Here is a 25,837-nt window from a genome sequence, read left to right as displayed (position 1 = left end):
GTGCTCTGCTGCCAAAATCTGAAGAGACATGCTCTCTGAAGTGTCCTTTATTTTGCTTTTGCCATGTTACCCTTTTCTCCTTTTTTCTTCCTCGTCCTGTCCAGGTGATCCTTCAGCATGATGCGCACTTGCCGCTCGTTCTGCATGTCCCGGATGAAGGAATGCTTCAGCAGGGTCTCCGTGGATGGACGATGCAAATAATGCTTTACAAGGCAGCTTTCAACAAAATTCAGGAACTTCTTTGACCTAAAAAAGACACAACAGTGGAGAAAGACCAATAAACCTTTTCAACTTGTGGACCAAGAACTACCCCTGAGTGGTGGAAAGCACCAACTTTGCAAGGTTTCCTTCTACAATGGAAGCGAGAGACACAATTTGAGTTCTGACACAGTGAGACTCCTGAGACCAGCAGAGTGCTGAAGGTGAACTCCACCTCAACACCCTCTCAGAGGAGCTGCTACCTTGAATTTACATCCTGATCAACAAAACCACAATCTGGCCAACACAAACCTTTCAAAAATGTCCTCGACCTTTTGATAAGGTGAAGAATTTCTTTATACACTTAATTTAAAATAAAAAGTAATTCTCTGTAGGGCAGGTGACTGCCATTAGCCCCACAATGTCCAAGCAATCTTCTGATAAAGCCCTGACCCCATGCAGCACATCTGAGCCTTCCTTGCTTATCCTGCAATTTCCACAGACACCAAAATGAAACAACTGCAACAGTTTAGGCAGAGTTCAAAAGAAAGGTCTTGCTTCCCAAAGGTAAACTATATCTTCCCTCTGGCTCAATTCAGCTCTTAGAAACACCTTAAGAATCACCTCCTAGATAACCACATGATTTAACAAAATCATTGTCTCTGGGCAAGACAGCTGTCCTGGGTTGGTGTTTTGACTGACTCCTCACCCTGCCCCCCTTGGCCATGAAGCTGTCTGCTCCCGGGGGAGGGGCCGCCTGGGCTCGGCTCTGTGGACTGGCCTTGGTTTTTTTTTCTTTTTCTTGCGGTGGCTCGCTTGGCTCTGGCTGCTGCTGCTGCTGCTGCTGCTGGCTTTTCGCTGCTGTGGTAGTAGTTCGTTGCCTGCTCGCTGTTGTTTAAGGCTTGCTGGCTGTTTTTTCTTTCCTTTTTCTCTCTCCCTTTCTCTCTCTCCCCCTCTCCTTTCCCCCCCCCCCTCACCTCCCGAGGATCAGCACCAGCTCGCTCCGGAGGAACCCTGCGGCTGCCTCTGGACACCGGCCAGAGAAGCATCTCGTCCTTCTGGTGAAGATCGAATCGTCCACGTCTCTTTTTTTTCTCCCTCGGTGAAATTTTTTTTTTTTTTGCATCTGGATCTGTGCTGGGAAGTGTTTCCCTTGTATGTGTTAATAAATAGGTTTTTTCCACTTTTCCCTCTGAGTGAAGTATTTTTTTCTTAAGTCTAGTGGGATAAAGAATTGGGGGTTTATTCCCTGGGGAGCTCTTCTGGGTTTTTTTTTCCCCTAAGTTTGTCCAAACTAGGACATTTCTTATTTGGTGGCCCGTACGGGGAAGGAGAAAGTGGAAAAAACTTTAATAACATCTTGTTTTTAATTTGCTTGTATTGATATCAGTATGTTTTTTGAAGCCATGATGTCTTTTGGATTGGAAGCCTGTCTGTATGTTTGCTCTTTAGAGTTTTTTGAAATCTTAATACCCCTGTGGTCTTTGGGCCTGTTCTCTTACTCAGAGATAGCCCCAGTGTTGTCTCTAGCACGTAGTTTTTTCATGAAAGGGGTATTAACCAAAATACTCATTGGGCTAGGCTTGGTTGTTATGATCTGCCAGAAGTTTATGAAGGTGTTAGAATCCACTTCAGGGATGTACAAGTCGTGGTTTGTGTTGTGCACTCAATTCATTAGAGGAGAAGCAAGCAAAGAGGATTTCTTGCCTTTATTTTCCTTCTTCTCCCCTGAATTATTTACATCTCTGTTAGAAAATGTTCAGCTCTCCCTGAGTGTAAAGGAAACCATCTTTCTGGTATTTAATTTAGTAAGTTTTTTCTATACTGTCTGCAGTTTATACAGAATGAAAGCTGAGATTTCTAGGGATGCAGGTGTTACAACCCCTGATTTGGTAGCAAAGCAGAGTGGGAAGAATTCTGAGTGGTGTGGCAAATGGGAGGAACTGGGCCAAATTCTAAAAGAGTTTTCTGAACCTATAATCTGGGATTTTTCATCTGAACAAATTCAAGACCCAGTCAAGATTGCAAAGTACTTAAAAGAAAAGTGTCAGGACAATTCTAAGAAAAAGAAAATCACTGCAGTGAGCTGGGCTCTGGCGTACGCTTATCGAACCCTGTTAGATAGTGCAGGACAACAAACAAAGGAGAGGGAACAGGGAGATAACGTAGCCACTATTCCAGTTACTCAGACTGCAGTTAACTCCTCAGGCTCCAGGACAGGGGCAAAATTAGACAGCAAGCCTCAACCTATGGCTGTGGCTACCAGTACCAGGAGTAGAAAGTGCACAAAGAAAACAGATCGGCCGGGGGAGGATGAGGATGAGGAGGATGCAGGAGAAGGACCTTCAACTCCCCCTGATGTAAAATCTGAAGCTAAAGTGACTGATGGGAGATCAGAAACTAATAATGAGTCCCTTTCTCTGAAAGATCTTCGTGGTCTAAGAAAAGACTATACAAGGCGACCTGATGAATCCATAATTAGTTGGCTAGTTCGGCTTTGGGATGCGGCTGGTGAGGCAACCATCCTGGATGGCACGGAAGCGAGACATTTGGGATCCCTGTCTCAAGATCCAGTCATCGATCAAGGTATGATGAGGGGAGCTAATCCTCAGAGCCTCTGGTCACGTGTATTGGACAGTGTGGCACAAAGATATCTCTGCGCTGATGACCTGTACATGCAGCAGACCAAATGGAAAACCATCGAGCAGGGAGTCCAACGTTTGAGAGAGATGGCGGTGACAGAAATTATTTTCTCAGATGACGTAACAACTAGAAATCCAGATCTGGTACCATGCACACCGATTATGTGGAGGAAGCTTGTGAGGCTTGGACCATCTGAATATGCCTCAGCTCTTGCAATCATGAAACGAGAAGACATATACGAGACAGTGCTTGATATGGCAAAGAAGCTTCGGGCGTACGCTGATGCTGTGCATGGCCCAACGCATGCCAGGATTGCAGCCGTAGAAACACGTTTACAGAACTTGGAGGATAAGTTGGAGGAAAACCATAAGAAGCTGAGAGAGGAAATCAAGGAGGATCTCCTCCAAATCTCAGCTGTGCAAATCGGACGTCCTGGCAGTCAACGCAGACGCTCCTCTGCTGAGGAGAGAAGGTACACCCCACGTGCGGAGTTGTGGTTTTTCTTGCGTGACTGCGGAGAAAACATGAAGAGGTGGGATGGAAAGCCCACAGCCGTTCTGGCACGACGAGTGCGTGATTTGAAGGAAGACAAGGCTCAACAAGAAGGTTCCATCAGAAAGAGAGCAGCTCCAGTCGCCCGGAATCACAGTGCCACGTATGAGGAGGATGATGACGACATGTCTGATTCACTTGAAGGAACTTCTAAGACCTATGCCCCCGTCAAAAAGGATAAACAGGCTTAGGGAGACCCTGCCTCTAGCCAGGGTGAGGCCAGGGAAAACCGAGTGTTTTGGACCGTGTGGATTCGGTGGCCTGGCACATTGAAACCACAGAAGTATAAAGCTTTAGTGGACACTGGATCGCAATGTACTATATTTCCATCAAAATGTGTCGGAAAAGAGACCGTTTCTATTGCTGGTGTAACAGGTGGATCACAGGACTTTACCATAGTGGAAGCGGAAGTGAGTCTAACTGGAGGAGAGTGGAAGAGATACTCGATTGTGACTGGCCCAGAGGCCCCGTGTATTTTGGGAATAGATTTCCTTCGAAGCGGGTATTTTAAGGACCCAAAAGGCTTCAAGTGGGCATTTGGGATAGCGGCTGTGATGGCAGAGAGAATCCAGCAATTGAACACCCTGCCCGGACTATGTGAGAATCCAATTGCCGTGGGACTCCTGAGGGTAGAGGAGCAGAGAGTACCGATTGCCACTTCAATAGTACATCGCCGGCAATATAGGACAACTCGGGATGCTGTGATCCCGATCCATGAGATGATCCGGGAGCTGGAGCGCCAAGGGGTGGTGAGCAAAACCCACTCACCCTTCAACAGTCCCATCTGGCCTGTGCGCAAGTCTGAAGGAGAATGGAGATTGACAGTAGACTACCGTGCATTGAATGAAGTCACCCCACCGCTGAGCGCTGCCGTGCCGGACATGCTGGAGCTGCAGTACGAGCTGGAGTCCAAGGCAGCAAGGTGGTATGCCACCATTGACATCGCCAATGCGTTTTTCTCCATTCCTTTGGCAGCAGAGTGCAGGCCGCAGTTTGCTTTCACCTGGAGGGGCGTGCAGTACACCTGGAACCGACTGCCCCAGGGGTGGAAACACAGCCCCACCATCTGCCATGGGCTGATCCAGGCTGCACTGGAAAAGGGTGAGGCTCCAGAACATTTGCAGTACATCGATGACATCATTGTGTGGGGAAACACAGCAGAAGAAGTGTTTGAGAAAGGAAAGGAAATTATCCAAATTCTCCTGGAAGCCGGTTTTGCCATCAAAAAGAATAAAGTTAAGGGACCTGCTCGTGAGATCCAGTTCCTAGGAGTGAAGTGGCAAGATGGAAGACGTCAGATTCCTACTGATGTTATTAATAAAATCACAGCTATGTCTCCACCTACTAACAAGAAGGAGACACAAGCTTTCTTGGGTGCTATAGGCTTTTGGAGAATGCACATCCCCGAGTACAGTCAGATTGTGAGCCCTCTTTACCAGGTTACTCGGAAGAAGAATGATTTTCATTGGGGCCCAGAACAACAACAAGCCTTCATCCAGATTAAACAAGAGATCGCCCATGCAGTAGCTCTTGGTCCCGTCAGGACGGGGCCAGATGTGAAGAATGTGCTGTATTCTGCAGCTGGAAACCACGGTCTGTCTTGGAGTCTGTGGCAGAAGGTGTCAGGTGAGACCCGAGGCCCCTGGGATTCTGGAGCAGAAGTTACAGAGGGTCTGAAGGTAATTATACCCCGACAGAAAAGGAAATCCTGGCTGCTTATGAGGGAGTCCAAGCTGCTTCAGAGGTGATTGGCACAGAAGCACAACTCTTTCTGGCACCCCGGTTGCCAGTGCTGGGGTGGATGTTCAGTGGGAAGGTTCCCTCCACCCACCATGCCACCAGTGCCACATGGAGCAAGTGGATAGCCCTCATTACGCAGCGCGCCCGGATCGGGAAATTAAATCGCCCAGGGATCTTAGAAATAATTACCAACTGGCCAGAGGGAGAAAGTTTTGGTGTGACAGACGAGGAACAAGAACCAGTGACCCGGGCTGAAGAAGCACCACCTTACAACCAGCTACCGGCAGAGGAAATCCGTTATGCCCTGTTCACCGACGGTTCCTGTCGCATTGTAGGGACAAAACGGAAATGGAAAGCAGCTGTATGGAGCCCTACGCGACGAGTTGCAGAAGCTACTGAAGGAGAAGGAGGGTCTAGTCAATTCGCTGAACTCAAAGCTGTCCAACTGGCTTTGAATATTGCCGAAAGAGAAAGGTGGCCAAAGCTCTATCTTTACACTGATTCCTGGATGGTAGCCAACGCTTTGTGGGGATGGCTGCAGAGATGGAAAGAGACGAACTGGCAGCGCAGAGGAAGACCAATCTGGGCTGCAGAAGAGTGGAAAGACATAGCTACTCGGTTAGACAAGCTACCCGTGAAGGTTCGCCATGTGGACGCCCATGTCCCCAGAAGTAGAGCTAACGAAGAACAGCAAAATAACCATCAAGTAGATCAAGCAGCAAAAATAGGGGGGTTGGAAATAGATTTAGATTGGAAACATAAGGGAGAGTTGTTCCTGGCTCGATGGGCCCATGATGCCTCAGGCCATCAGGGGAGGGATGCTACCTACAAGTGGGCACGAGACCGAGGGGTGGATCTAACCATGGACAGCATTACTCAAGTTATTCATGATTGTGACACTTGCGCTGCCATCAAGCAGGCCAAGCGGGTGAAGCCCCTCTGGTATGGAGGACGGTGGTCCAAGTACAGGTATGGGGAGGTTTGGCAGATTGATTACATCGCACTGCCTCAGACCCGCCAGGGTAAACGTTATGTGCTGACCATGGTGGAAGCCACCACCGGATGGTTGGAAACTTACCCTGTATCTCATGCCACTGCCCGCAACACCATCCTGGGCCTGGAAAAACAGGTCCTTTGGAGGCATGGTACTCCTGAGAGGATCGAATCAGACAATGGGACTCATTTTAAGAATAACCTTGTCAACACCTGGGCTAGGGAACACGGTATTGAGTGGGTGTACCACATCCCTTACCATGCACCAGCTGCAGGTAAAGTGGAGAGGTACAATGGATTGTTAAAGACCACCTTAAAGGCATTGGGTGGGGGATCCTTTAAGAATTGGGAGCAGCATTTGGCAAAGGCCACTTGGTTAGTCAACACTCGAGGTTCCACCAACCGAGCAGGTCCTGCCCAATCTGAGTGCCTTAATACAGTAGATGGAGACAAAGTCCCAGCGGCCCATGTCAGAGGATTGCTAGGGAAGACAGTATGGATTAATCCTACCTCGAGTACAGGCAAACCCATTCGGGGGATTGCCTTTGCTCAAGGACCTGGATGTACTTGGTGGATAATGCAGAAAGATGGAACAACCCGCTGTGTACCTCAGGGAGATCTGACTGTGGGATGAGACAGAAGGAATATGTAAATGTTGAAGGTTTGAGCAAGTCAGAGGAAGTGTTCATATTGTGTTTAATGAGTGTATATCCCAATCGTGTGTCAATGATCACGATATGGGATAAGGGGTGGAATGTCCTGGGTTGGTGTTTTGACTGACTCCTCACCCTGCCCCCCTTGGCCATGAAGCTGTCTGCTCCCGGGGGAGGGGCCGCCTGGGCTCGGCTCTGTGGACTGGCCTTGGTTTTTTTTTCTTTTTCTTGCGGTGGCTCGCTTGGCTCTGGCTGCTGCTGCTGCTGCTGCTGCTGGCTTTTCGCTGCTGTGGTAGTAGTTCGTTGCCTGCTCGCTGTTGTTTAAGGCTTGCTGGCTGTTTTTTCTTTCCTTTTTCTCTCTCCCTTTCTCTCTCTCCCCCTCTCCTTTCCCCCCCCCCCTCACCTCCCGAGGATCAGCACCAGCTCGCTCCGGAGGAACCCTGCGGCTGCCTCTGGACACCGGCCAGAGAAGCATCTCGTCCTTCTGGTGAAGATCGAATCGTCCACGTCTCTTTTTTTTCTCCCTCGGTGAAATTTTTTTTTTTTTTGCATCTGGATCTGTGCTGGGAAGTGTTTCCCTTGTATGTGTTAATAAATAGGTTTTTTCCACTTTTCCCCCTGAGTGAAGTATTTTTTTCTTAAGTCTAGTGGGATAAAGAATTGGGGGTTTATTCCCTGGGGAGCTCTTCTGGGTTTTTTTTTCCCCTAAGTTTGTCCAAACTAGGACAACAGCTAAAAGCCCTCCTAAGCCCACTGCAGCAAAAAGACAGGTTGGTTTTTTTTACACATCTCTTTACCATTTTCTGGATTTCAGCTTTGGGGGTGGGTTCCTTGGGATGAGGAAGAGTGCTCTCATGGGATGCATGTCACACAAGGCTGCAAAGGAAACCACAAATTATGGAAGGATGCATGTACCCCCTGTGACCTCATTTCCCTTCCAAACACCTCCACTTCCAACATCACAGTACCTGCCCCAGAACCCCGCCAGGAGCCAACCAAATTCACACTACAGCCAAGAAATCAAGTCTCTGAGTACATAGAGATTTCTAGCTAAAAGAGATTCAAAAGAAAGGCTGCAAGGCAAGAACAAGTACAACTTTCTTCATATTTTATATATATATATAGCTTTGGAAGGACATAAAAAAGCTCACCTTTCCCATACACAAAAGCATGTTTGCACATAAACAGAAGTTAAAGCTGAGATTGAAATATTTATCTAGTTATTCTAGATAATTACTGGCTTCTGGTTTCAGGTAAAGTATAGGCTCCAAACTCTTTGCCACATTGTCCATGGCATATGAGAAAACCCAGGATGAAGAAGAGCTGATACAAAGCACAGAGCTCATAACCTGCACCGTGGCATGGAGCAGAATGACTGAGCACATATTTCATCCATCCTGTGCTCTAGGAATGGCAGCACCATTATCAGCAACCTGCTACAGGTTCCACTCCTGCATTCTGAGGCTACCTTCTCTCCAGCCCACAGTACTTCTCTTTAGGGTTACTGTTGTGGAAAGCTGAAGCTACAAGGAACTCAGCAGAAAGCAAATACCATCACATCTCATCCATCCCAGAAACTCTGTATGGAATTTTGAGTGTGTTCAATTCTGGCAGGGAGAAATGTTGAAGCTAAAAGGTTTCCTTCACCAAACAGAGCTACTGAATGACAACTGATAGGAACTGCATGGAGGCTGATTCCTTATCATATTTAGGTGTTCAGCAGTGATGCTTCTAACAGAAATGGACTTAAAGCATTATAGAACCAATAGAATTGAGAAGACTATGCTCTGGTAAAGCTTTCCCTACCTTCTATTTATTTCTCTGTCTGCCTCCACCTGCCACAGTTTCTCACATTTGGTGAGAAAATTTTTCCTTGGTATGTTCAATAGTACATGATACAGTGGAAATGAGGGGCAGAAGTCTGGTTTCTAGCTCTGAATGCCACACACTGTTGTACTACAGTAAACAGAACACAAGGCAACAGAATATAATACACAGCATTCCCCTGTCAAACTAGGGAAAACATCAAATACATGAGGAACTGGCACACAAAATTACAAAGTGTCTCCCAAAGAAAACTCCCCATGGACTCATGTCTCGGGACTAAGCTTCAGTCAGGCTAAAGCACAGGGTCTGAAAATGCTCCTGAACTCCAGCTGGCTCCTGCTAAAAACCAAGTCTGATGGGAGAACAGCCAAGTGGGTTGTTTAAAAACAGCCTACGTGCTCTCAGGCCAGAGGATGATGGATTTCACCTCCCATGCTCTCAGCAGTGACCAGATACCCCACACATCCCATCTGCTCTGCAGGAGCTGGGCAAAGCCACCAGCCCTCCATGCAAACAAAAATGCATGAGGACTTGGCACCCACACATCTCTGCCTGACCTGCAAGAGGCTCTCTGGGCACCAGGCTGCAAACCTGTGGCAATCTCTGTCAGCCTGAAAGTGTGGTCAGGAATCAAAGCCATTGCATGTCAGTAAATGTCATATTAGTCCCAAAATCTGTGAGAAACAAATCAGTTTCAGAGCAAAAATACAACCTTTAGGCCTGCCTTCTTCCAATGCCATGATTTCTTCTAGTGACCTAAACCCAAAGCCACTCCAGCCAATATTTTCTGCTAACACTTGTGCTTAGTTGTATCCACAGGCAGCAATCAACAAACTGATGCTAACAAGAGCTTTAAGAAAAGCTTTATCCCAGGAGATAAAGGCAAGGAATCAAAACACAGACTGAAAGAGTCTAAAAGGAAGAAGAACACAATAGAGTCCAAATGAGAAAAAGTCATAAAGTGTTTTTAAAGTTACAGAGAGAACCAGACCTCTGTGCATCAGTGCATTAGCCAAGCATGAGTTATTTTAACAGACACCCCCACTTTTATACCAGATCACTTACGAGGAGCTCCTTCAGCCATTTCAATAGCAGTGATTCCCAGAGACCACAGGTCACTCTGCAGGAAAAGAAACATTATGCACATTGCAGCTTGCAGCATTCAAGCTTGCTTGTTTCATTTGTTTGTTTGGTTTTTTGGTTTTTTTTTACTGTTTCCCTAGATCTCTCCTGGATCATGTTGTTTTACTTGGAGTGACAAATATTCTGCTCCCTCCCACTCCCTACTGAGCTTTTAGGAAACATGCTAATAAGCCAGAAACTTCCTATTTCACATGCAACTCTGAACAGCTGATCCATCATTTAAGCAGCCAGCCCCAAAATGCAGGCCTTCTACATTCAAAACACAAGAATCATACAGAATATAGCAGGCATTGTTTAAATATGTGTCTTAAATCTGTTTTCATGAAGCAGCAAGACACAGCAGTGCCTCACCCTTCTCCTTCTGGCCAAAAATAATTCTTGGTCTTAATGCTTATTTCAGAGCAGTCATTGCTGAGTTTCTACACCAATGAAAGAGGAATGGTTGTCAGGCCTTGGGGTCTGACTTTTTCTGTACAAAATCCCCAGTCACACATTTTTGGGCACATGAGAAAAGAGTACATCATGCAGTCAGATTTATGCCACAGTGCATGTTCAGCTCAGTAAACAGAGTGGAGCTCTCTTAATCAGCTGATCTGGATGCCAAGTGTAGGTTTTGATCATGGAAGGTAAATTGCAACCACCATCAGTGGCTGTAAAAACTTCACATGTTTCCACTTGATTAATCATGAGCATGATTTCACTATTTTTTGGCTCTAAATGTAGCCAAATGAGAGGCATGTGGCCAAACCAACTTGCAGAGCTTCTCTAAAACTTATCTTTAAAAAAAAGACTGACAGAAAACCTTCAAATATTAGAAGGAATAAACCATTATATGAATAGCAGCTCATACCCAGCCCAGCATTCTAAATCTAATTTTATCAACAGAATCCTCTCAGTCCAACTGCTCTGAACTCTTCACACAAGCTGAAAGCCAGTTCACATCCCAGTGTGTGGAGGGATTCAGCAACAAAACTGGTGGGGATTTCACAGCTCCATGATCCTGACTCGTTATGAAGTAAATGATTAAAAATTAAGTCTTCAAGGGGTAGTACTGCAGGTTTTGAGGACAGTGAGAGAAACATCCAGGCTACAAGGAATTTTGGTTTGGAGTTCCAAAGCATGAGAGGCAGACAGGTGTAAGGGAGGATGGCAGCAGTTTGTAGAGCTCAGTGTGTACACACACATATTTATTTATGTGGATATGTTTGTACTCATTTTGTCTTGTTTGTTTGTTCTGGATTCTTGAAGAGTAGCTTCCTGCTACTTAGCCCATTCTATCAGGTATAAGTCTGTGGGAAAGACCAGCTCTGTGCCACCTTCTGAGTCACAGCACTGTTTGCAAAAGTACTTCCAAAACCTTCTGCTCATCAGTTTTAAACTACCATCTGTAGTATCTATTTGGAAGCAGACAAACCAGGATTATTACTGAAGGCAAAGAAAGCTCAAGTATTAGGGATGCACATTCTTTGTGATTATATCCTCTGCTAAGTACACATTTGGAGAAGCAAATCAACTGGGGACAGGGAATGAAGACAAGAGATTAACTTCTTGAAGTTTCAGTAGAAAATTGGTATGATATGGATAAAAATATAAAATTCTTTAGTCATGACTGACACACACAACATGACCTCACTGGGCCAGTGCAGCACAGGTCTCAGCAAGGGAGAATCACAGCCTCTGAACCACTAGGAAATGGAAGCAATAACAGCTTCTTCTCACAAATATATCTGAAGCCACAATTGGAAGGAGAGGTACAAAGCGGCAATGGAGAGAGCACTTGAACTGAAGGAGTGACTGCAGGGTCACCCAGAAGACACCTGCTCAAAAAGCCATCCCTGGAGAACATGCTGCATGGTAAGGACAAGAGGCAATGCTCACAAACTGAAATACAGGAAATTCTGTGCCTTCTCACCCTGCCACTGACCAGAAATCATTCTGGGATGGGAAACCACTTGCAGTCACATACTCATGAATGAGCAAAGGGATATTAATTACTGCCAATTAACTCAGGATTCACAGCTGAGTACAGGGCAAAGCAGCTCTACCACAGTGTGCAGTAACTTGCCATATTAATATTACACTACTTCAAGTATTCCTTTGGAACTGTCTCTTCCTTTCTTTTCTATACAGACCTGCAACCTTCTTAGTACTTTTTTATTACAGGGAAGTTCATGACAGTGTAGTTCATGTATTAAAAATTCAGAAAAAATACTTACAGTGAAACTTCACTCTTAAAAAGAGCCTCCACCCACATATTACAAATACCTCTGTTTGTACAGTTCTAGCACTATTGTGGTTTAAAAGGCAGGAAGTTTGAACTTTTCAAATGAGCAGGATTTCAGCAATAACCCACATGTTTTCTTACCTTATGGAGTGTTTGTCACTTACTCTGTAATCATATGTAGAGTCTGGGTTCTCCTCACAAGCAATGACCTCGGGTGCCATCCAATATGGGGTGCCAATAAATGTGTTCCTTCTCCCAATAGTCCTGTCCAGCTGAGCACTTACACCAAAGTCAACTGAAAAACCAAGAGGAAGTAGAGAAATTAGAAAAAAAGTTGTATCCATGTGGCAGAGTGTGTGCTTGATCACTTTCATACTGTTTTTACACTGTTACTTTGGGCTACAATATATACGAAATCCCAGTTCCTCCAGCATGTATTATCCAATAGTTGAAATTTAACTGACTCTTTCTTCTTCCATTCTTTTTGCCAGAATAATTAAATAAACATGCTAAATCTGCCTGGTGGGTTACAGCACAAGGAACTGCTCTACCAAGATATTATGGAATAATTTATGCTTAATTTAAATGCTACATTGAGTAGGACTCAAGGTCTTCAGCTAAAGTGAAAGAAAAAATAGTATCTACAGATGGGGCAAATTTGGATGTGTCTGATATAGCCACTCATGAAAGCTGGAAAGAACCACCATATCACTTCATTTTGAGGTGTCTGGAAAAAATCTTTCCCTATGTTGATACACTACCTTAGAACAAACTGGAGAATCTACTACTTTATTCTCATCTTAAATCATTATAATTGAATGAATTGTGTAGTCCTCTTTATGTTGAAAAGGGTAAAACTTTCATAAGAACTGTACAGCAAAATAGTTTTGTTCCAATATGAAAAGGGTCTACACAACCAACAATTATGTGATTGTATTTTTCTTTGAACAAAACCCCAAGCTACACTAATTGGATCCACTGGGATAGCACTGGAATGGTATTCACAGAGGAGACAAAGGAAGGGGAAAGAGAAGGGCTGAAAGGAGACAGCCCTGTGGTTACCATCAAGGAGCACATTTTCTCATTGATGCTGCCTCACTGCAGATTATCTGCAAACCAAAATCACTTGTAGTGCTATAATTTCATATGCCTGCTTAGCAAACCTTCTTCAAGAAGAAGGTGGACGTGACCTTTGGGATCATTCTGTGCTTCTGATGGGAAGTGAACACTCACACTAAGGTGGAATAGAACTGAATTGAGAACTCTTGGCTTTCTAGCTTCTTTGCCTTAAGACACATGAGCTAAATCTCTCTAGAAACAACTTTTATTTCTTCTTTTTAAAAATCATTATACTTAGTAAATCTGTTTCGTCTTTACCCAGAGTTAGAGAGGTTTAACTGTTTTGTCAACCATGTGAAGAATGGTGGAAGTAGTAACCATAAAAGACTGTAAAAACACACAGTATTCCCATCTTACCTGTTTCAAGAGGGAACACCTGACAATTAGTACAAATGATTTAGATACTATAAGCAAAATCCTGCCTTCATTTAATTTGAGAGCAAAACTCCCTTTGACTTCAGTGAAGCCAGGTTTTTGCCACAGAGTTAAGCCATGAGATTTAAAGTACTTATTTTTACTTCCTCCAACCAAACATCCTACCCCACATCCAGAAGCCATGTTTATTATTTGCTGTTTTCCAATGCTACAGTGACTTTGTTCAGCTGAAAGAGAGGGACTGTAAAGATACCACAAATAAGAAGTGCTCCTCTTGAGATTTCTCCTTTAAAACACTTCCCTGTGATGTCTTTTCAAAACATGAAAGACATGCCCTCCTCAAGAGGGATAACGTACTTGAGTTCAGTTTTACCAAGTCAGAAGTTGTCAACACTGACATGTCACAGAAATAAAAGGAAATGAGTAAATCCTCCAACTTTTTTGAGAGATGACTGTTATTGAGTGGTAGCCCTTACCCATGAGTAATTCCACCTACTGTCAGATTGATGCAAATCTCTGAGACCACTTCCTTTAGAGAAATGGATTAGCAAAATTTGTTCCCCCATTTTTTACTTTGGAAGTCTTTTGCATGCCAAGATGTTCTGTGAAAGTCTGATGGTGCTGTGACTTACTGGGCTGGTTCTGTGAGTGACTGCCTGTATTGCCCTCATGCCCTTGCAGAACACTTCACCTTTTCAACTCTTTCTACATTACTGACACCTTGTAACCACAAGCATTTATGATACTTGGCACACTGCTTCAATAGGCTACTGGAAGTTCTTTCTGAGTCAAGATGGAAATCTTAAATTCTTAAATCTTAAATTCTAGAACAGGTTTCTAGCACACATTTAAGGAAACTTACCCAATTTTACTTCTGCATTTTCTGTGAGAAGAACATTCTGTCCTTTGATATCTCGATGGATGACATGGTGAGCATGAAGATGTGCCAATCCCTAAAAGAAAACCAGATTTGCCTTATCCTTTCTTCCTAACACTACCCTGACTATGGCACTGTTGCCTTTTTACACTTTCACCCTTTTCAGTCTTTATGCATAAGGAAAGTCCTTTAGATGTTACTAGCAACATTTCCAGGGAGGAGAGAGGACAGCAGCCATAAGTTTGATTGTCTTCTTCACCACAGGCCTGACAGTGGTGGAGCATCTCTTGACTCGTGTGAAGAGAAGGAGGTGGCAATATTTTAAACTTCTGTCTCAGAATCAAGGGATGCTTCTTACACTCTATGCTAAAAGCAAACTAAAAAGAGCAAAGCAGAATGCTCTGTATGAGGACCAGAGACAACAGCTGGCTGGTTGTAGTGGCTGCAATTTTGCATTCAATAAAATGAGAAACTCAGTGGTAAATGGACTAGAGAAAGTTAAAAATACCATGTCAGACCTCTTTTTGAATACAGCAAATATTGTTTTCAGTCAGCTAATATTTGCTGTCTCCTCCTGCATTTCAAAATTGCCTATGGTTGAACTAGCATAGACATAAAGGAACACACTGAAATTATCCATTATAGTAATCCAGGGATGCTTCACTCACAGCATTTGGCCTCTCTAACATTAATGGCTTCAAACAGAACTTCCATCCTGTAAATTTTCCAGAAGGAAACACTGTCAATCCATGTGCAACTGGGCCATTTTGTCTTGAAACAAGCATGATTAAATCCAATCCCTGGCTTTTACCAATATGCTGTTACTGTTTCCAGTTGCATGAGCATAAACCAAATATTTTAACATCAATTGCTTTAACAGAGCCATTACAGCCACACCAATGAGGTACAACCTGATCACACCATTAGGTTTTTTTTCTTTTGCAGAAGAACTCCCCATGCTTTCCAGATATACTGATCATAATCTGCAGGCTAGTGCCAAACCCCTGTAAGAAAGCCAATATTCTCTGCTGAGCATATTTCTCAACTCCTATGCCCCAGAAACAGAGTTTTGCCCCTACTCAAGCATTACTTCAGCATGCCATCTAAATTCCAACTCCCAGAATACACATTTATCTTACCACTATTTAGAAAAGATGTAAAACTCTATTACAGGGAAGACAGATCAGTGACTCTGTAATGGGTTTTGAATTTAGAATGACTGGCTCCAACATCATATTTTTTTTCCAGGCTAGTTCACTAGATTACACTTGGGAATTGTTTTATCCTCTGTACTTTCCAGGAAAAAAACAAAAAAAGAAAACAGCCCTGAGCCTGCAGAGAATGAAATATAGCCCCAAGATCTGTCTGGGGGAATACTGTCCCAGCAGGGCCCCCTTTAAGATTTTGGAGTGCTGTTTAGTCAACATTGCCTCTAATAGTGTGGAAAAGAGTCCCTGAGTGTGTGCAGGTAAAGGAATTATGGACAGAAAGATCTTACAAGCATAAACAGCTGAAGCACTGAGGAGAAAGATCTCCTAATGTGGAGGGCAGACATACTGAAAACAGAAAATTTATTTACTTTTCTAGGTGCTCAGTGTCTGGAGTTTCAGAAGATGGCTATTTGCCATAGGAAAGAGGAATTTTCTGTTCTTCATACAGAAAATGGGATTAACTGCAACAATATGGGATGTCAAGCAGCCATCATGCTGGCTCTCAGGGCTCTTCTGAGCTCAAGGACCACAGCCCATGAACCCCACGGATCACAACCTTTAAACAATAATGCTCATTAGTGACCTATTTTAGCAACCAAAGGCTTGGAAAGGCCTTTTTGTTGCAAATGAGCAGCGAAGCTCTGCTGGCAGGACTCACCCTGAGAACCTCTCTGCAGATGTAAGCAATCCAGTCTTCCTTGAAACAGTTCCCTTTTGTCTTCTTTACCAAGTCAGTGACAGAGCCTGCACCGCAGTACTCCATCACCAGCTGCAGGGAACAAACACACACAGGCACCTTCACCACCCTGCAGGGCCAGCACAGAGAACACCTGCAAACACCCACTCCCACCACCACCCAGCCATGGCAGACTACACACAGCCTTCTTGGACGCCAAGTGACTTCAAATCTCATTTCCTGAATCACACACGCTGCTAAATAAATAAAAAACCTCACTAGTGCTCCTCTCCTGTTGCAGGTTTTAGGCAGATTATTTTTTTATTTTTAGTATAGACAAAATTGGAAAAGCAAGAGCTAACAGCACTGAAAAAGATGGGAATATTTTTAAAATTTGAAATTTCTCATTTTGCTGCAGAGCTTCAAAAATCTTGCAGCCAATAAATTGGAGGAGGATTCATTATTCTTCTTTTCTTTACTGCCAATTCCTCTGCTTCCTTTTTTTTATTTTCCATCTGAAAAAAAAGGAGAGGAAAGCAACAAGAACGAGAGAAGGCAAAAAGGACAAGCTTTTTCACTTCAGTAAAAAAAAATAGAGAAGAATTTAATTTGGAAAAAAAAGGGTTCAAGCAACAAATCAGAATGACAGCACGAGTCACAAGAATCACAACATACTTTATGCTCATCCTCAAAGGATATCATAGGGATGGAAGATGTCTAGGGAGAAGTAATTTTTCTCTTTTATATGTTATTCTTCAGAACAATGACTCCAGAGCTTCACTGAGACAGAGTCCAAGCCAAGCATGCTGGAGCTCTAAAGAAGGAGCTGTAAATCTGATGAGCAGAAATGACACTAAACACTTACCCAGAGCTGATCATCTTGGCCTGCAGGACTTTTCTTTACAAAAGCCCCATAATATGTAGCAATATTCCGGTGATGGGAGTACTTTTTCAGCATATTTATCTCCAGCTTGATTTCCTCCTCTTCATTCTGTAACAAAAGAAAGCAGGAGGCTCCCAGGGCTGCAGAGCAACCTCTGTCTTTGGAGGCTTCAACACCCAGCTGGAACCACCACGAGCAACCTGCTCTGATCCCATGGCTGATGCTGCTTTCAGCAGGAGGTTGGGACCAGAGTTACCCTGGATTATGAGACTGCTGCTGACAGATGGCTCCTAAATTGACAACTGAATCACCCTGACCCATGAGTACAAACCAATGAATTGCTAGGCTTTGACCTAAAGAATCAAAATGTCCCCACTTGGACATAAAAATTGTATATTGTCTCCTCAGGGAGCTTAGACAGGACCTATTACTCCCCCATTTATGGTTTCTGCATTCAGCATTTTAGTCTCAGAGAAACTAACCAGATTCAAACAAAAATAAAATTATTGCTAACACTCCATTACTTAAATACTTGGAAAAGCACTGAGTGCACACATCAGACAGTTTGTCTTCCCAGTCCTGTGGAGGGTCCTGCTGGGAGGAAACCAAAGCCAAGAAGGAGGTGACTTGCCACAAATCAAACTCCAGTGCAAGCCAGGGTTGGGATCTGCTCCTCCTTACAGCTGTGAGGCTGCCCTGTCCAGACCATGGGCTTTCTCTCTTCCCAGCACCAAGCCATCCATGAAGCCCCTGGCATGCTGGGGGCTTGAGACCCCCAGACATCATCATCCTCCAGGCACCAGCTGCCTCCTTCCCCTTTGTTTCAGTCTCACCAGGGCACACATTCTCTCCTGCCCATACAACATTGTGCACAATAAGAAAACTAATGGGAACACAAGTTTTAATAATTGTGTTAGAAGGAAATGCCCTTTTCCAGAGAGAACTGCCTGATTTGGAAAGGCCCCCTCAGAGCCAGTTTGCTGTGGTGCACACCAGGTTTTGCCATCTCACTCACTTTAATAGGAAATGAGTGGTGCTGCAAGGAATACTTGTGTCAGTTAAAAGGAACATGACAAACCTGACAATTAAATAACTTTACCTTGCTGCAAAACATCCCAGTCAGCACTTACTAGCTGAAGGGACAAAAAAAAAAAAAAAAAAAAAAAAAAAAAAAAAAAAAAAGAAGCAGCAGCAAGAACAACTCAGCCCCAAAGGACATATTTCTGTGCTTTTCCTCAATTTTCCAGTAGTTTTGCCATTGAAGCATTCTTTTAACCACCATAATGGACTGCTTACAAAGCCAGACACGTTGACCCTTCTACCTGGAGCAACACATTAAAGCCTGACAGGCTAAAGCCAAGTTCCCTCAGAAATATGCATATGATGTGTCTTATTAAACCTGACCACACAAAAATCATTCCCAACAGAAGGACCAGCAAGTTTTCCCCAGTAACATCAATACCCAGGAGACACATTACCAGACCAAAGCCTAACTGTATTAAGTCTTCAGAGATGTAAAATAACTCCAGTTGAAGCTAAATGAGCTATTTCAGGTTTCCTAAAAATCTTTGTTGAACACAGGCTCTCAAGCTGCACACCTTATAGAAAACAGTTAATTTATCTTTTGTTTGCACTTAGGGAGAAAGGAATAATTTAATCCTTGGCTTGATACAGCCATGGATATTGTATGACTGAATTAGTGAGGCTAAAGAAGAGCCCAGTGCAGCAGCTGGAGTGTCCAGGAGAAATGGGAGCTGACTCCAGACAGATGCAGGAAATCCTCCAGGGTAGGATTCTCTGCACAGGGACAGGGCACAGTCAAAGGGAGGTGAGAGCTTGTGCTGAAGGCTCTGCTGCCTTTGGAATCCAGGGCACATGAAAGGATGGACACAAGCAGGTAAGGAGGAGGCAGGAAATAAGGACATGGGCAGTGTCATCCTGGACCTGACCACAACATCTCTGTCATCTGCACAAGCTTCTGGATCTTTAGGGAAGAGGGGCAGAAACAAACAGGGAGGACTAATTTCTTCCTCTGCTGTTTCTCCTGCATTCTGCCCACTCCTGCAAATGTGTGGAGGGACAACTCTCATCTTTGGTAAAGGCCTCCTCCAAATTACTTAAAATATTTACAGATGTGAAAGGTTTGGGATTTTTAAACTCTGCCCATCAGCATGAGACTTGCCCTGGTGGAGGCCAGCTCCCTCCTGTGCCCTCAGGACCAGCCTGGAGCTTTCACAAAGTTCCCCTTGGGGAGCTGGCAGATCCCAGCCACTTCCTCATAGCTGCTGCCTCTTTCTCTTCTTCCTTTACCCAATTAATTTTCTGGATGTTGGAACCATGCTGGCAAAGCTATTATCCAAGTACTTTCTAATCCTCTGCAATCTGGGCTCTGTGTTTTTAAAACAAAACCAAGCATGTGGCTGTCCATGAACACAACTGGGATCCCCCACGGGCTCTTCCACACCCACTGGCAAGAGCAAGAGGAGCTGCACATGGGTAATGCTCCTTTCCTACAACCAGCAAGATGCCATTCCTGCTTTCCCTTGTGTCTTTATTTACCCTGAAGGCCAGAACCTGCTCCCTCCCTGCACCTGTTTGTCCTTCCCTTGCCCATCCTGGCCCAGTAGAGCTGAATGCCCCAGGGAGACCCTGCTTGGAGCAGGCAGCAGGCTGAGCCTCAGGCGCTGGTCAGCCTGCAAGGCAAAGGGCTACACAGGACAGCAGCTGGGCATTTCACAGACAAATGCACTCTGGCTTCCAGTGCCTCAGGGAGTTTTGGAAAAAATACTCTATGCCATGGAAAAACCAAGGCAGAAGGGTAAACATGAGTGATTGTGCCCCATGGGTCGTGTCTGAGGCTCACCCAGGAGCTGAACCCAGACTTGCTCAGTGCTCTGTACATCCTTCAAGCACAGTGACTGGGGACAAAAACACCCTCAGCTCCTCAGTGCACGCCCACACTCACAATTTCCACTTTCCACCACTCCTCTGGCCAGCATTACCAGCAGCCCCATGTCTCAGGGGTCCACAAACCTGCTCATAAATAATGTGCTCAAGGAAAGCAACCAGGCTTGCAGATGTGCAGGTGCAAAAAGCTGTTTGCTCTCACAAACCAATGTGCTCCTGGGCACAGATGGCTGCGTGCACAGAGATGACAGGCTCATGATCAAAGGCTGTTTTTGAAGATGTGGGCCTCTCTGCAGTGGCATTAGGACTAGAAAACACACTCCTCTGACCACAAATGGAAATGAGATCCTCAGCTGATAAATCCTGCACTAAGAGACCCTTAGTACTGGGGCAGGTCGAACAACAAATTTCACATTTACATGTTATTTTGCTCTCTAGAAAGATTGAAAGCAAAGACAGATGGAGAATGATGTGCTGGAGAAAAGCTCTTTGATCACCTGCACCGATAGCTGAAGAGACAAGCAGCAAGAATCCAGACTCTCTGCAAGCACTCTGCTTGTTTGGCTGTCTAAAAACAGGAAGCAGAGTCTGCATGGAGAGGCACATGAGCACACGTTACCATCAGCTCCCCTTTAACCATTTCAAAGGGCCCCCTCCACCCCCCCGTGAGCTCAACACAGCAGCACTTCCTGACAGATGTCCAGAGGATCCCACAATGACCACAGCATCCTGCTGCTCTTAAGAACCCAGTCTGGGGCTGCAGCTCATGACAGCAAAGGGCAGATTTGCTGAGCTCTTGGAGTGCCCTAGATCTGAGCAATCACAGCTGGAGCAATTTCTGATGAAATGGCTTCTTACTGGAAAAAGAAGCCCTGTAGATTTGGTGAAAGAATCGAATCTTTTGATGAACAAAAGTGGCAGAAGTAGCAGAAGTGACTGCATCCAGACATGCCAGCATGTGCCCTAGCAGCAGGATTACAGCCAACTCTGCATTAGAAAAGTGGAAATAAGAGCAGAAAGCCCTGCACTCACCCTGTGCCAAGGCCAGAAAGCAGGAGCACTTGAGCACAGCTGAGCTGGAATTGTTCAGAGTTTAGTGGGGGAAGGGCACCAGGAAAAACCCCTTTGGGAAGCTGCTCCTCACCTTCCCATGAAGGGTCTCGATGTGAAAACAGCATGACCTGCTATCACTGCCCCTCAAACAACAGGACAGATTCCCCAGCATGATGCTCTGTCACCTGCAGCAAATCAGACCCAAACAGCTTTGCTTTATTCTCAGAATCCTGCAAGTCTACTAAGGTGACTCCTGAAACAAGATCATGTATCTGTCCTCTATTTAAATTTTGTTTCCAAGTAAGTAGGCATTACTGGATGCTACAGCTTGTTGCTTGCATACAAAGGAGACTATCTTATGTATGGCATAGGAAAAGAAATCTTTCCAAGGTTCCCTTCCTGCAGTATTTTCTTCAATTGTTTCATCAAGGAAGGGACTGTCACTGGTGTTAACTTGACAACCCACAAGTTACAACCTTAACCAGTCCTCACACACTGCTGACTGACCCAGCAAAGCAGATCTGCATAACTTCTGAGCCTGTGCCAGGATCTGTTCTGCCAGCTCCTCTGTCAAGGCAGGGAGGTGCTCTCATCTCAGGAATCTGCCATCCAATCCATATCTGCCCTTCCTTTCAAAATCCAGCAGCCTCATGTCTGCTGACTGCCATTTTTTAAAGCCAAAGCACCTGATGATATATGTACCTACTGACCTAAAAGCAGAAACCCCACCAATCTAATATAGCACTGATTTAAATAAAAACCACCCTCCTCAGTACAAAACTGGCAATTCAGCTGCACACACCTATTGTACAAACAGCAGCCACGGACACACCTGCCCTTAGATGTGCTTTGTACATCACAGTAACATCCAAGTTCACACCACTTGCTGCTCAGGGCTGGATTCCCACACCATCAACACAGAGAACTGTCCTGGACCTGCTCTACATGGCAGGGCCAACACAGACACCAGCTTGGTCTGCTGCCTTTCAAGACAATGAAAAGACACATGAAAACTCAGGCAAGGCTTGCTTGTGCTTGTCCAAACACCATGTGAACCACTGGCAGACCTGGCCCAGAGGATTTGGCCTGTTTTGGTTTGCTTTTTTAAAATTTATTTTAGATAACAACCCTTCCATCATATTGCAAGAGGTGCTGGATTTCTGTTCTCCATATCCACAATGCCAGAGTGACAGGACAGGGAGCTGGTCTGAGTCTGAGTGCATCCTACCAAACCAGACTTCCAGGAAACTCAAGAGGAAGAAGCAGGGAGTCTCCCCAGCCTTCCTGGGGCTCAGGCTCATGTGGTCTCAAGGAGGCAAGCTGCTCCACCACTGCCTGTGCTCTTAAAAGGACAGACAAAACCCAATATTTAGCAACATTTTCAACACCCTGTTTCAGCACTGATGCCCATTTATAAATGTGAGTAGGGACAGTGCCAATTAAACTGTCTCCTTCCCTCATCTGTCAAATCACAATAAAAAAGCACTGCATTTGCATTTCTAACGTGCTCCTGCTTGCTGGCTGTCAGGGCACTACTCTGAGGAACAGCTGGCATGCAAGGGGATAGGATGTGATGAAACACAGCAGAGGCAGTGCAGAGATACAGGAAATCTTTTAATTGCTATCTCTGAAAGCAGATAATCAACTAGAAATAAGCAGGAAGGGACTTTGTGTCTTTGATATTATTGAACACCAAAATATATGGCAATGCACTCCCTTATCAATTTGTCATCACTGGTCAGCCACACTTTAAAAACATGATTGTGTTAAAACCACTCAGTACTTTATAAAACACAAAACAGTGCTCAGGAACCATGATCTACACCAGTGGATCTTCTTTCATGAGCTGTCCCCCTTCTCATGATCTGATTATTTATCTTTCCTTGCTGTTTAACAATGACCTTATTATTTTTGGTTTTGCACTCACCTCAGTAACATTCATCACTTTGATTGCTGCCAGCTGCCCAGTCTTAACATGGCGACCCTGTTAAAAATACAGATGACACTAAGTAAAACATGTAGGCAAACTACGAAAACATCAACAAATTAGGTCTTTAACAACTAGGTTTGACTAATTGCTTTCAATCAAGTTCAAGGCAGTGTTCCAGTTGAAGGTGTCCCTGCTCCTTGCAAGGGGGCTGGACTAGGTGATCTTTAAAAAATCCCTTCCAACCCAAACTACCCTATGATTCTATGTCCCAAACAACCTTCCAGTGAACACAGAACTACCAAGGTGAAGTTTGATGATGTGTTACCAGAGCCACACCCTTGCCATGCTCTGAATTTAACAGAGTTACCTCTATGGGGCTGAATTTCCCTTTAGCACAAAGGAAGCAGCAATGCTGGCAGACTGTGTTTTCACAGCACAACATGGCACAAGCTTATGGGTCTCCACCTAATTTCTGTTCAACAGGTGATGCCAGCCCCCCAGCTCCTCTTCTAGGAAATCTGAGCACAGTGCACAGTGTCAGAAGGGCTGAACACGAGCCACGTCCCTGTGCTCATCCATGGCTGAGTGTGCTGGGGAAGCCACTGGGCAGTTGGATCTGCCACCACCCTGACCCCTGACATGTCCTGGCACACCTCAGGGCAAAGACAAAACTCTGGGAGACTAAAGCTTTGTATATGTGTTTTTGCCTTGAAAAAAAAAAAATTAAATGCATTTTACTTCAAAATGCTTAGTTTTTATAATTCTTACTTCAGCTGATTTAACTATATCTCAGCTACTGCTAAGCTAGTATCTCAGCTACTTCCCTAAAAGCATGCAAGAGCTTTGAATTTAAAAATGTCATCTTCTGTGGTGGTGGGGAGGAACTTACCAGGACTTTGAGTGTGTGGGTGCCTACACATGTACACAGTTCATTATGAAATCTCACACCCCATAGTTACTTTTAAACAGCAGACAACTGGTAACTTCAGACTAGGTAATAGTCTTGGTTCTGAAAATACAGCTAGGTAAAGGGAGGTTAATAGGAAATAAAGTTATTAAAAGAGAACACTTGCTACTGAGACTGGCAAATTGAGATTCACAAGAGCACACATCACGAACACAACCCTAAATCTTGCAGTCAGTTGCAGTTTCTTGCTTTGGTTAGGTCAAGTTGCTCAACAGATACCACAGATGAAATCTTTCACCATGATAACCAGCACTGACCTCACACTGGAAGATAGCATCAAAAGATTTGAATATACAGTGGGTTTGCTACACATCCTAGTTCCTCACTTCCATCAGATGCTCAGAAATGGGTTTGAATCTTTGAGACCACAATTTTATTCCTGAAATAGTAGTGCCTGCAAAGCTGTATATCAAAATAATTAACTGACACAAGTTAAGGAAGCCACTGGAAATCAGGAAATTGAATATGAAATGCTGCAGTTTGCAGATAAAATTATTTGCAGGTGCAATTTACACCCACAACATTAAAAGCTGGGTTGATGTAATTTAAAAACCCAGGTTCTATCTGCACAAAAGTGCACACAAATGTTGTTTCTAAGACTAAGCAATTTTGCATCAAAGAAAAATGATTCCTCATTCTCAGGCAATATGTCACAGTCATGTTTTCTTTCACAAAATACTAAACCCTGCTGAGTTTTCTGTATATTTTTAAGTGTCCTCTTTCCACGGAAGCACTCCTGGGATTGCAAAGCATTTTCTCATGAAGTGATATCAGCACAGACCTCAGGAGGAAGACAAATTGGGCACACTCTCCCCAGGGCACACAGGCCTGGGTGGGTGAGTGTGGATGGGCAGTGACCAGTGCCAGCCCAAAGGATGCTGGTGTTGGGTCAGTGTCCATCCCTGCTAATGCCAACGCTGGTCAGCAAGTTTCCTCTGCACAGCCACAGCCCCTCTCCTGGAGCCACTGTCTGTAAATGTTCCCATTTCCATGGATGTCTTGGCAACACAGGGAGAGGGCTTTCCCCAAAGCACAGCCACTGTCTTCACCCCAGTTTGTCAGCAGACAAACACACTGGGGGCTCCATCTCTCTGCACACCACACACCAGGGAACCATGGAAAACAGGAGCCTCCCTGGACTGCTGCAGATTCTGCAAGAACTAACATTGATTTTCATAACTCTAGTGAAGCATGGAAACCTGTTTTTCTATTGAAAAAATAAACAATCAGGACTAGGTGAATGCAGCACTTGAATATTCATCAGAATAAGGAAGAGGAAAAGGCTAAGCATTCAGTCCTGGTTTTGAAGCATAACTCCTGGTCAAATTGTCCCTCTGTATAGCAGATACATTTATTTATAGCAGATAACAATATACAATTATTTATTATAGCAGATGCCATTTATTTTCACGGTATGCAAAACTTTCTGTTCTCACTTACCACTCTAAATAATACTAATCCCGCCCCCCCCCAAAAAAAAGAAAAAAGAAAAAAAGAAGTTTGGAAAATCAGTACTTATGAAAAAGAAAACAGCAAGTCCTTTTATTTTGTGGGTTGTGATTCACCTTTGCTCAAAAAATGGGTCCCTGTTAACTAAGATGCACAACTCAATCCTGCTCCTGCATTAAGGCACAGACTGTGCTGGCAGTTCAGAACAAAAATCACAGATTTCTCAACACTGGTCTTTTAAACTGTTTGGAGTTAGTTTTCCTTAACATCTCTTAAAGCAGTAAACATCCTGAACCAGCCCTGGACTTCTTACTAAGAGATACAGAGTAATACCTTAGCAAGGAAAGATTTCAGGGCTGGTCCCTTATTTTTTTCATTTATCAATAAATCTCAGAGGTTAGCCAGAGTTCATGGGAA

At 44.4% G+C, this 25,837-nt stretch overlaps 1 protein-coding gene across 4 annotated transcripts in view; it reads right to left on the bottom strand.

Annotated features, from left to right (window-relative positions):
- Positions 1 to 25,837, bottom strand: part of NRK (Nik related kinase) — a 97,368-nt gene that overhangs the window by 45,746 nt on the left and 25,785 nt on the right. For all 4 annotated transcript variants that reach the window (XM_056491318.1, XM_056491317.1, XM_056491320.1 and 1 more), the window contains exons 3-10: positions 23,002 to 23,058; positions 17,097 to 17,222; positions 16,214 to 16,324; positions 14,330 to 14,420; positions 12,138 to 12,268; positions 9,672 to 9,726; positions 7,577 to 7,655; positions 71 to 246 (exon numbers count right to left, since the gene is read on the bottom strand). In XM_056491318.1, coding sequence (XP_056347293.1) covers positions 71 to 246; positions 7,577 to 7,655; positions 9,672 to 9,726; positions 12,138 to 12,268; positions 14,330 to 14,420; positions 16,214 to 16,324; positions 17,097 to 17,222; positions 23,002 to 23,058 — 826 coding nt within the window. The remainder of the gene's footprint in view (positions 1 to 70; positions 247 to 7,576; positions 7,656 to 9,671; positions 9,727 to 12,137; positions 12,269 to 14,329; positions 14,421 to 16,213; positions 16,325 to 17,096; positions 17,223 to 23,001; positions 23,059 to 25,837) is intronic.

Source organism: Oenanthe melanoleuca, chromosome 4A (assembly GCF_029582105.1).
Source record: "Oenanthe melanoleuca isolate GR-GAL-2019-014 chromosome 4A, OMel1.0, whole genome shotgun sequence".
Lineage (NCBI taxonomy): Eukaryota > Metazoa > Chordata > Aves > Passeriformes > Muscicapidae > Oenanthe > Oenanthe melanoleuca.
The sequence above is the reverse complement of the archived record's forward strand: the minus strand, read 5'-3'. Positions and strand labels throughout refer to the sequence as shown.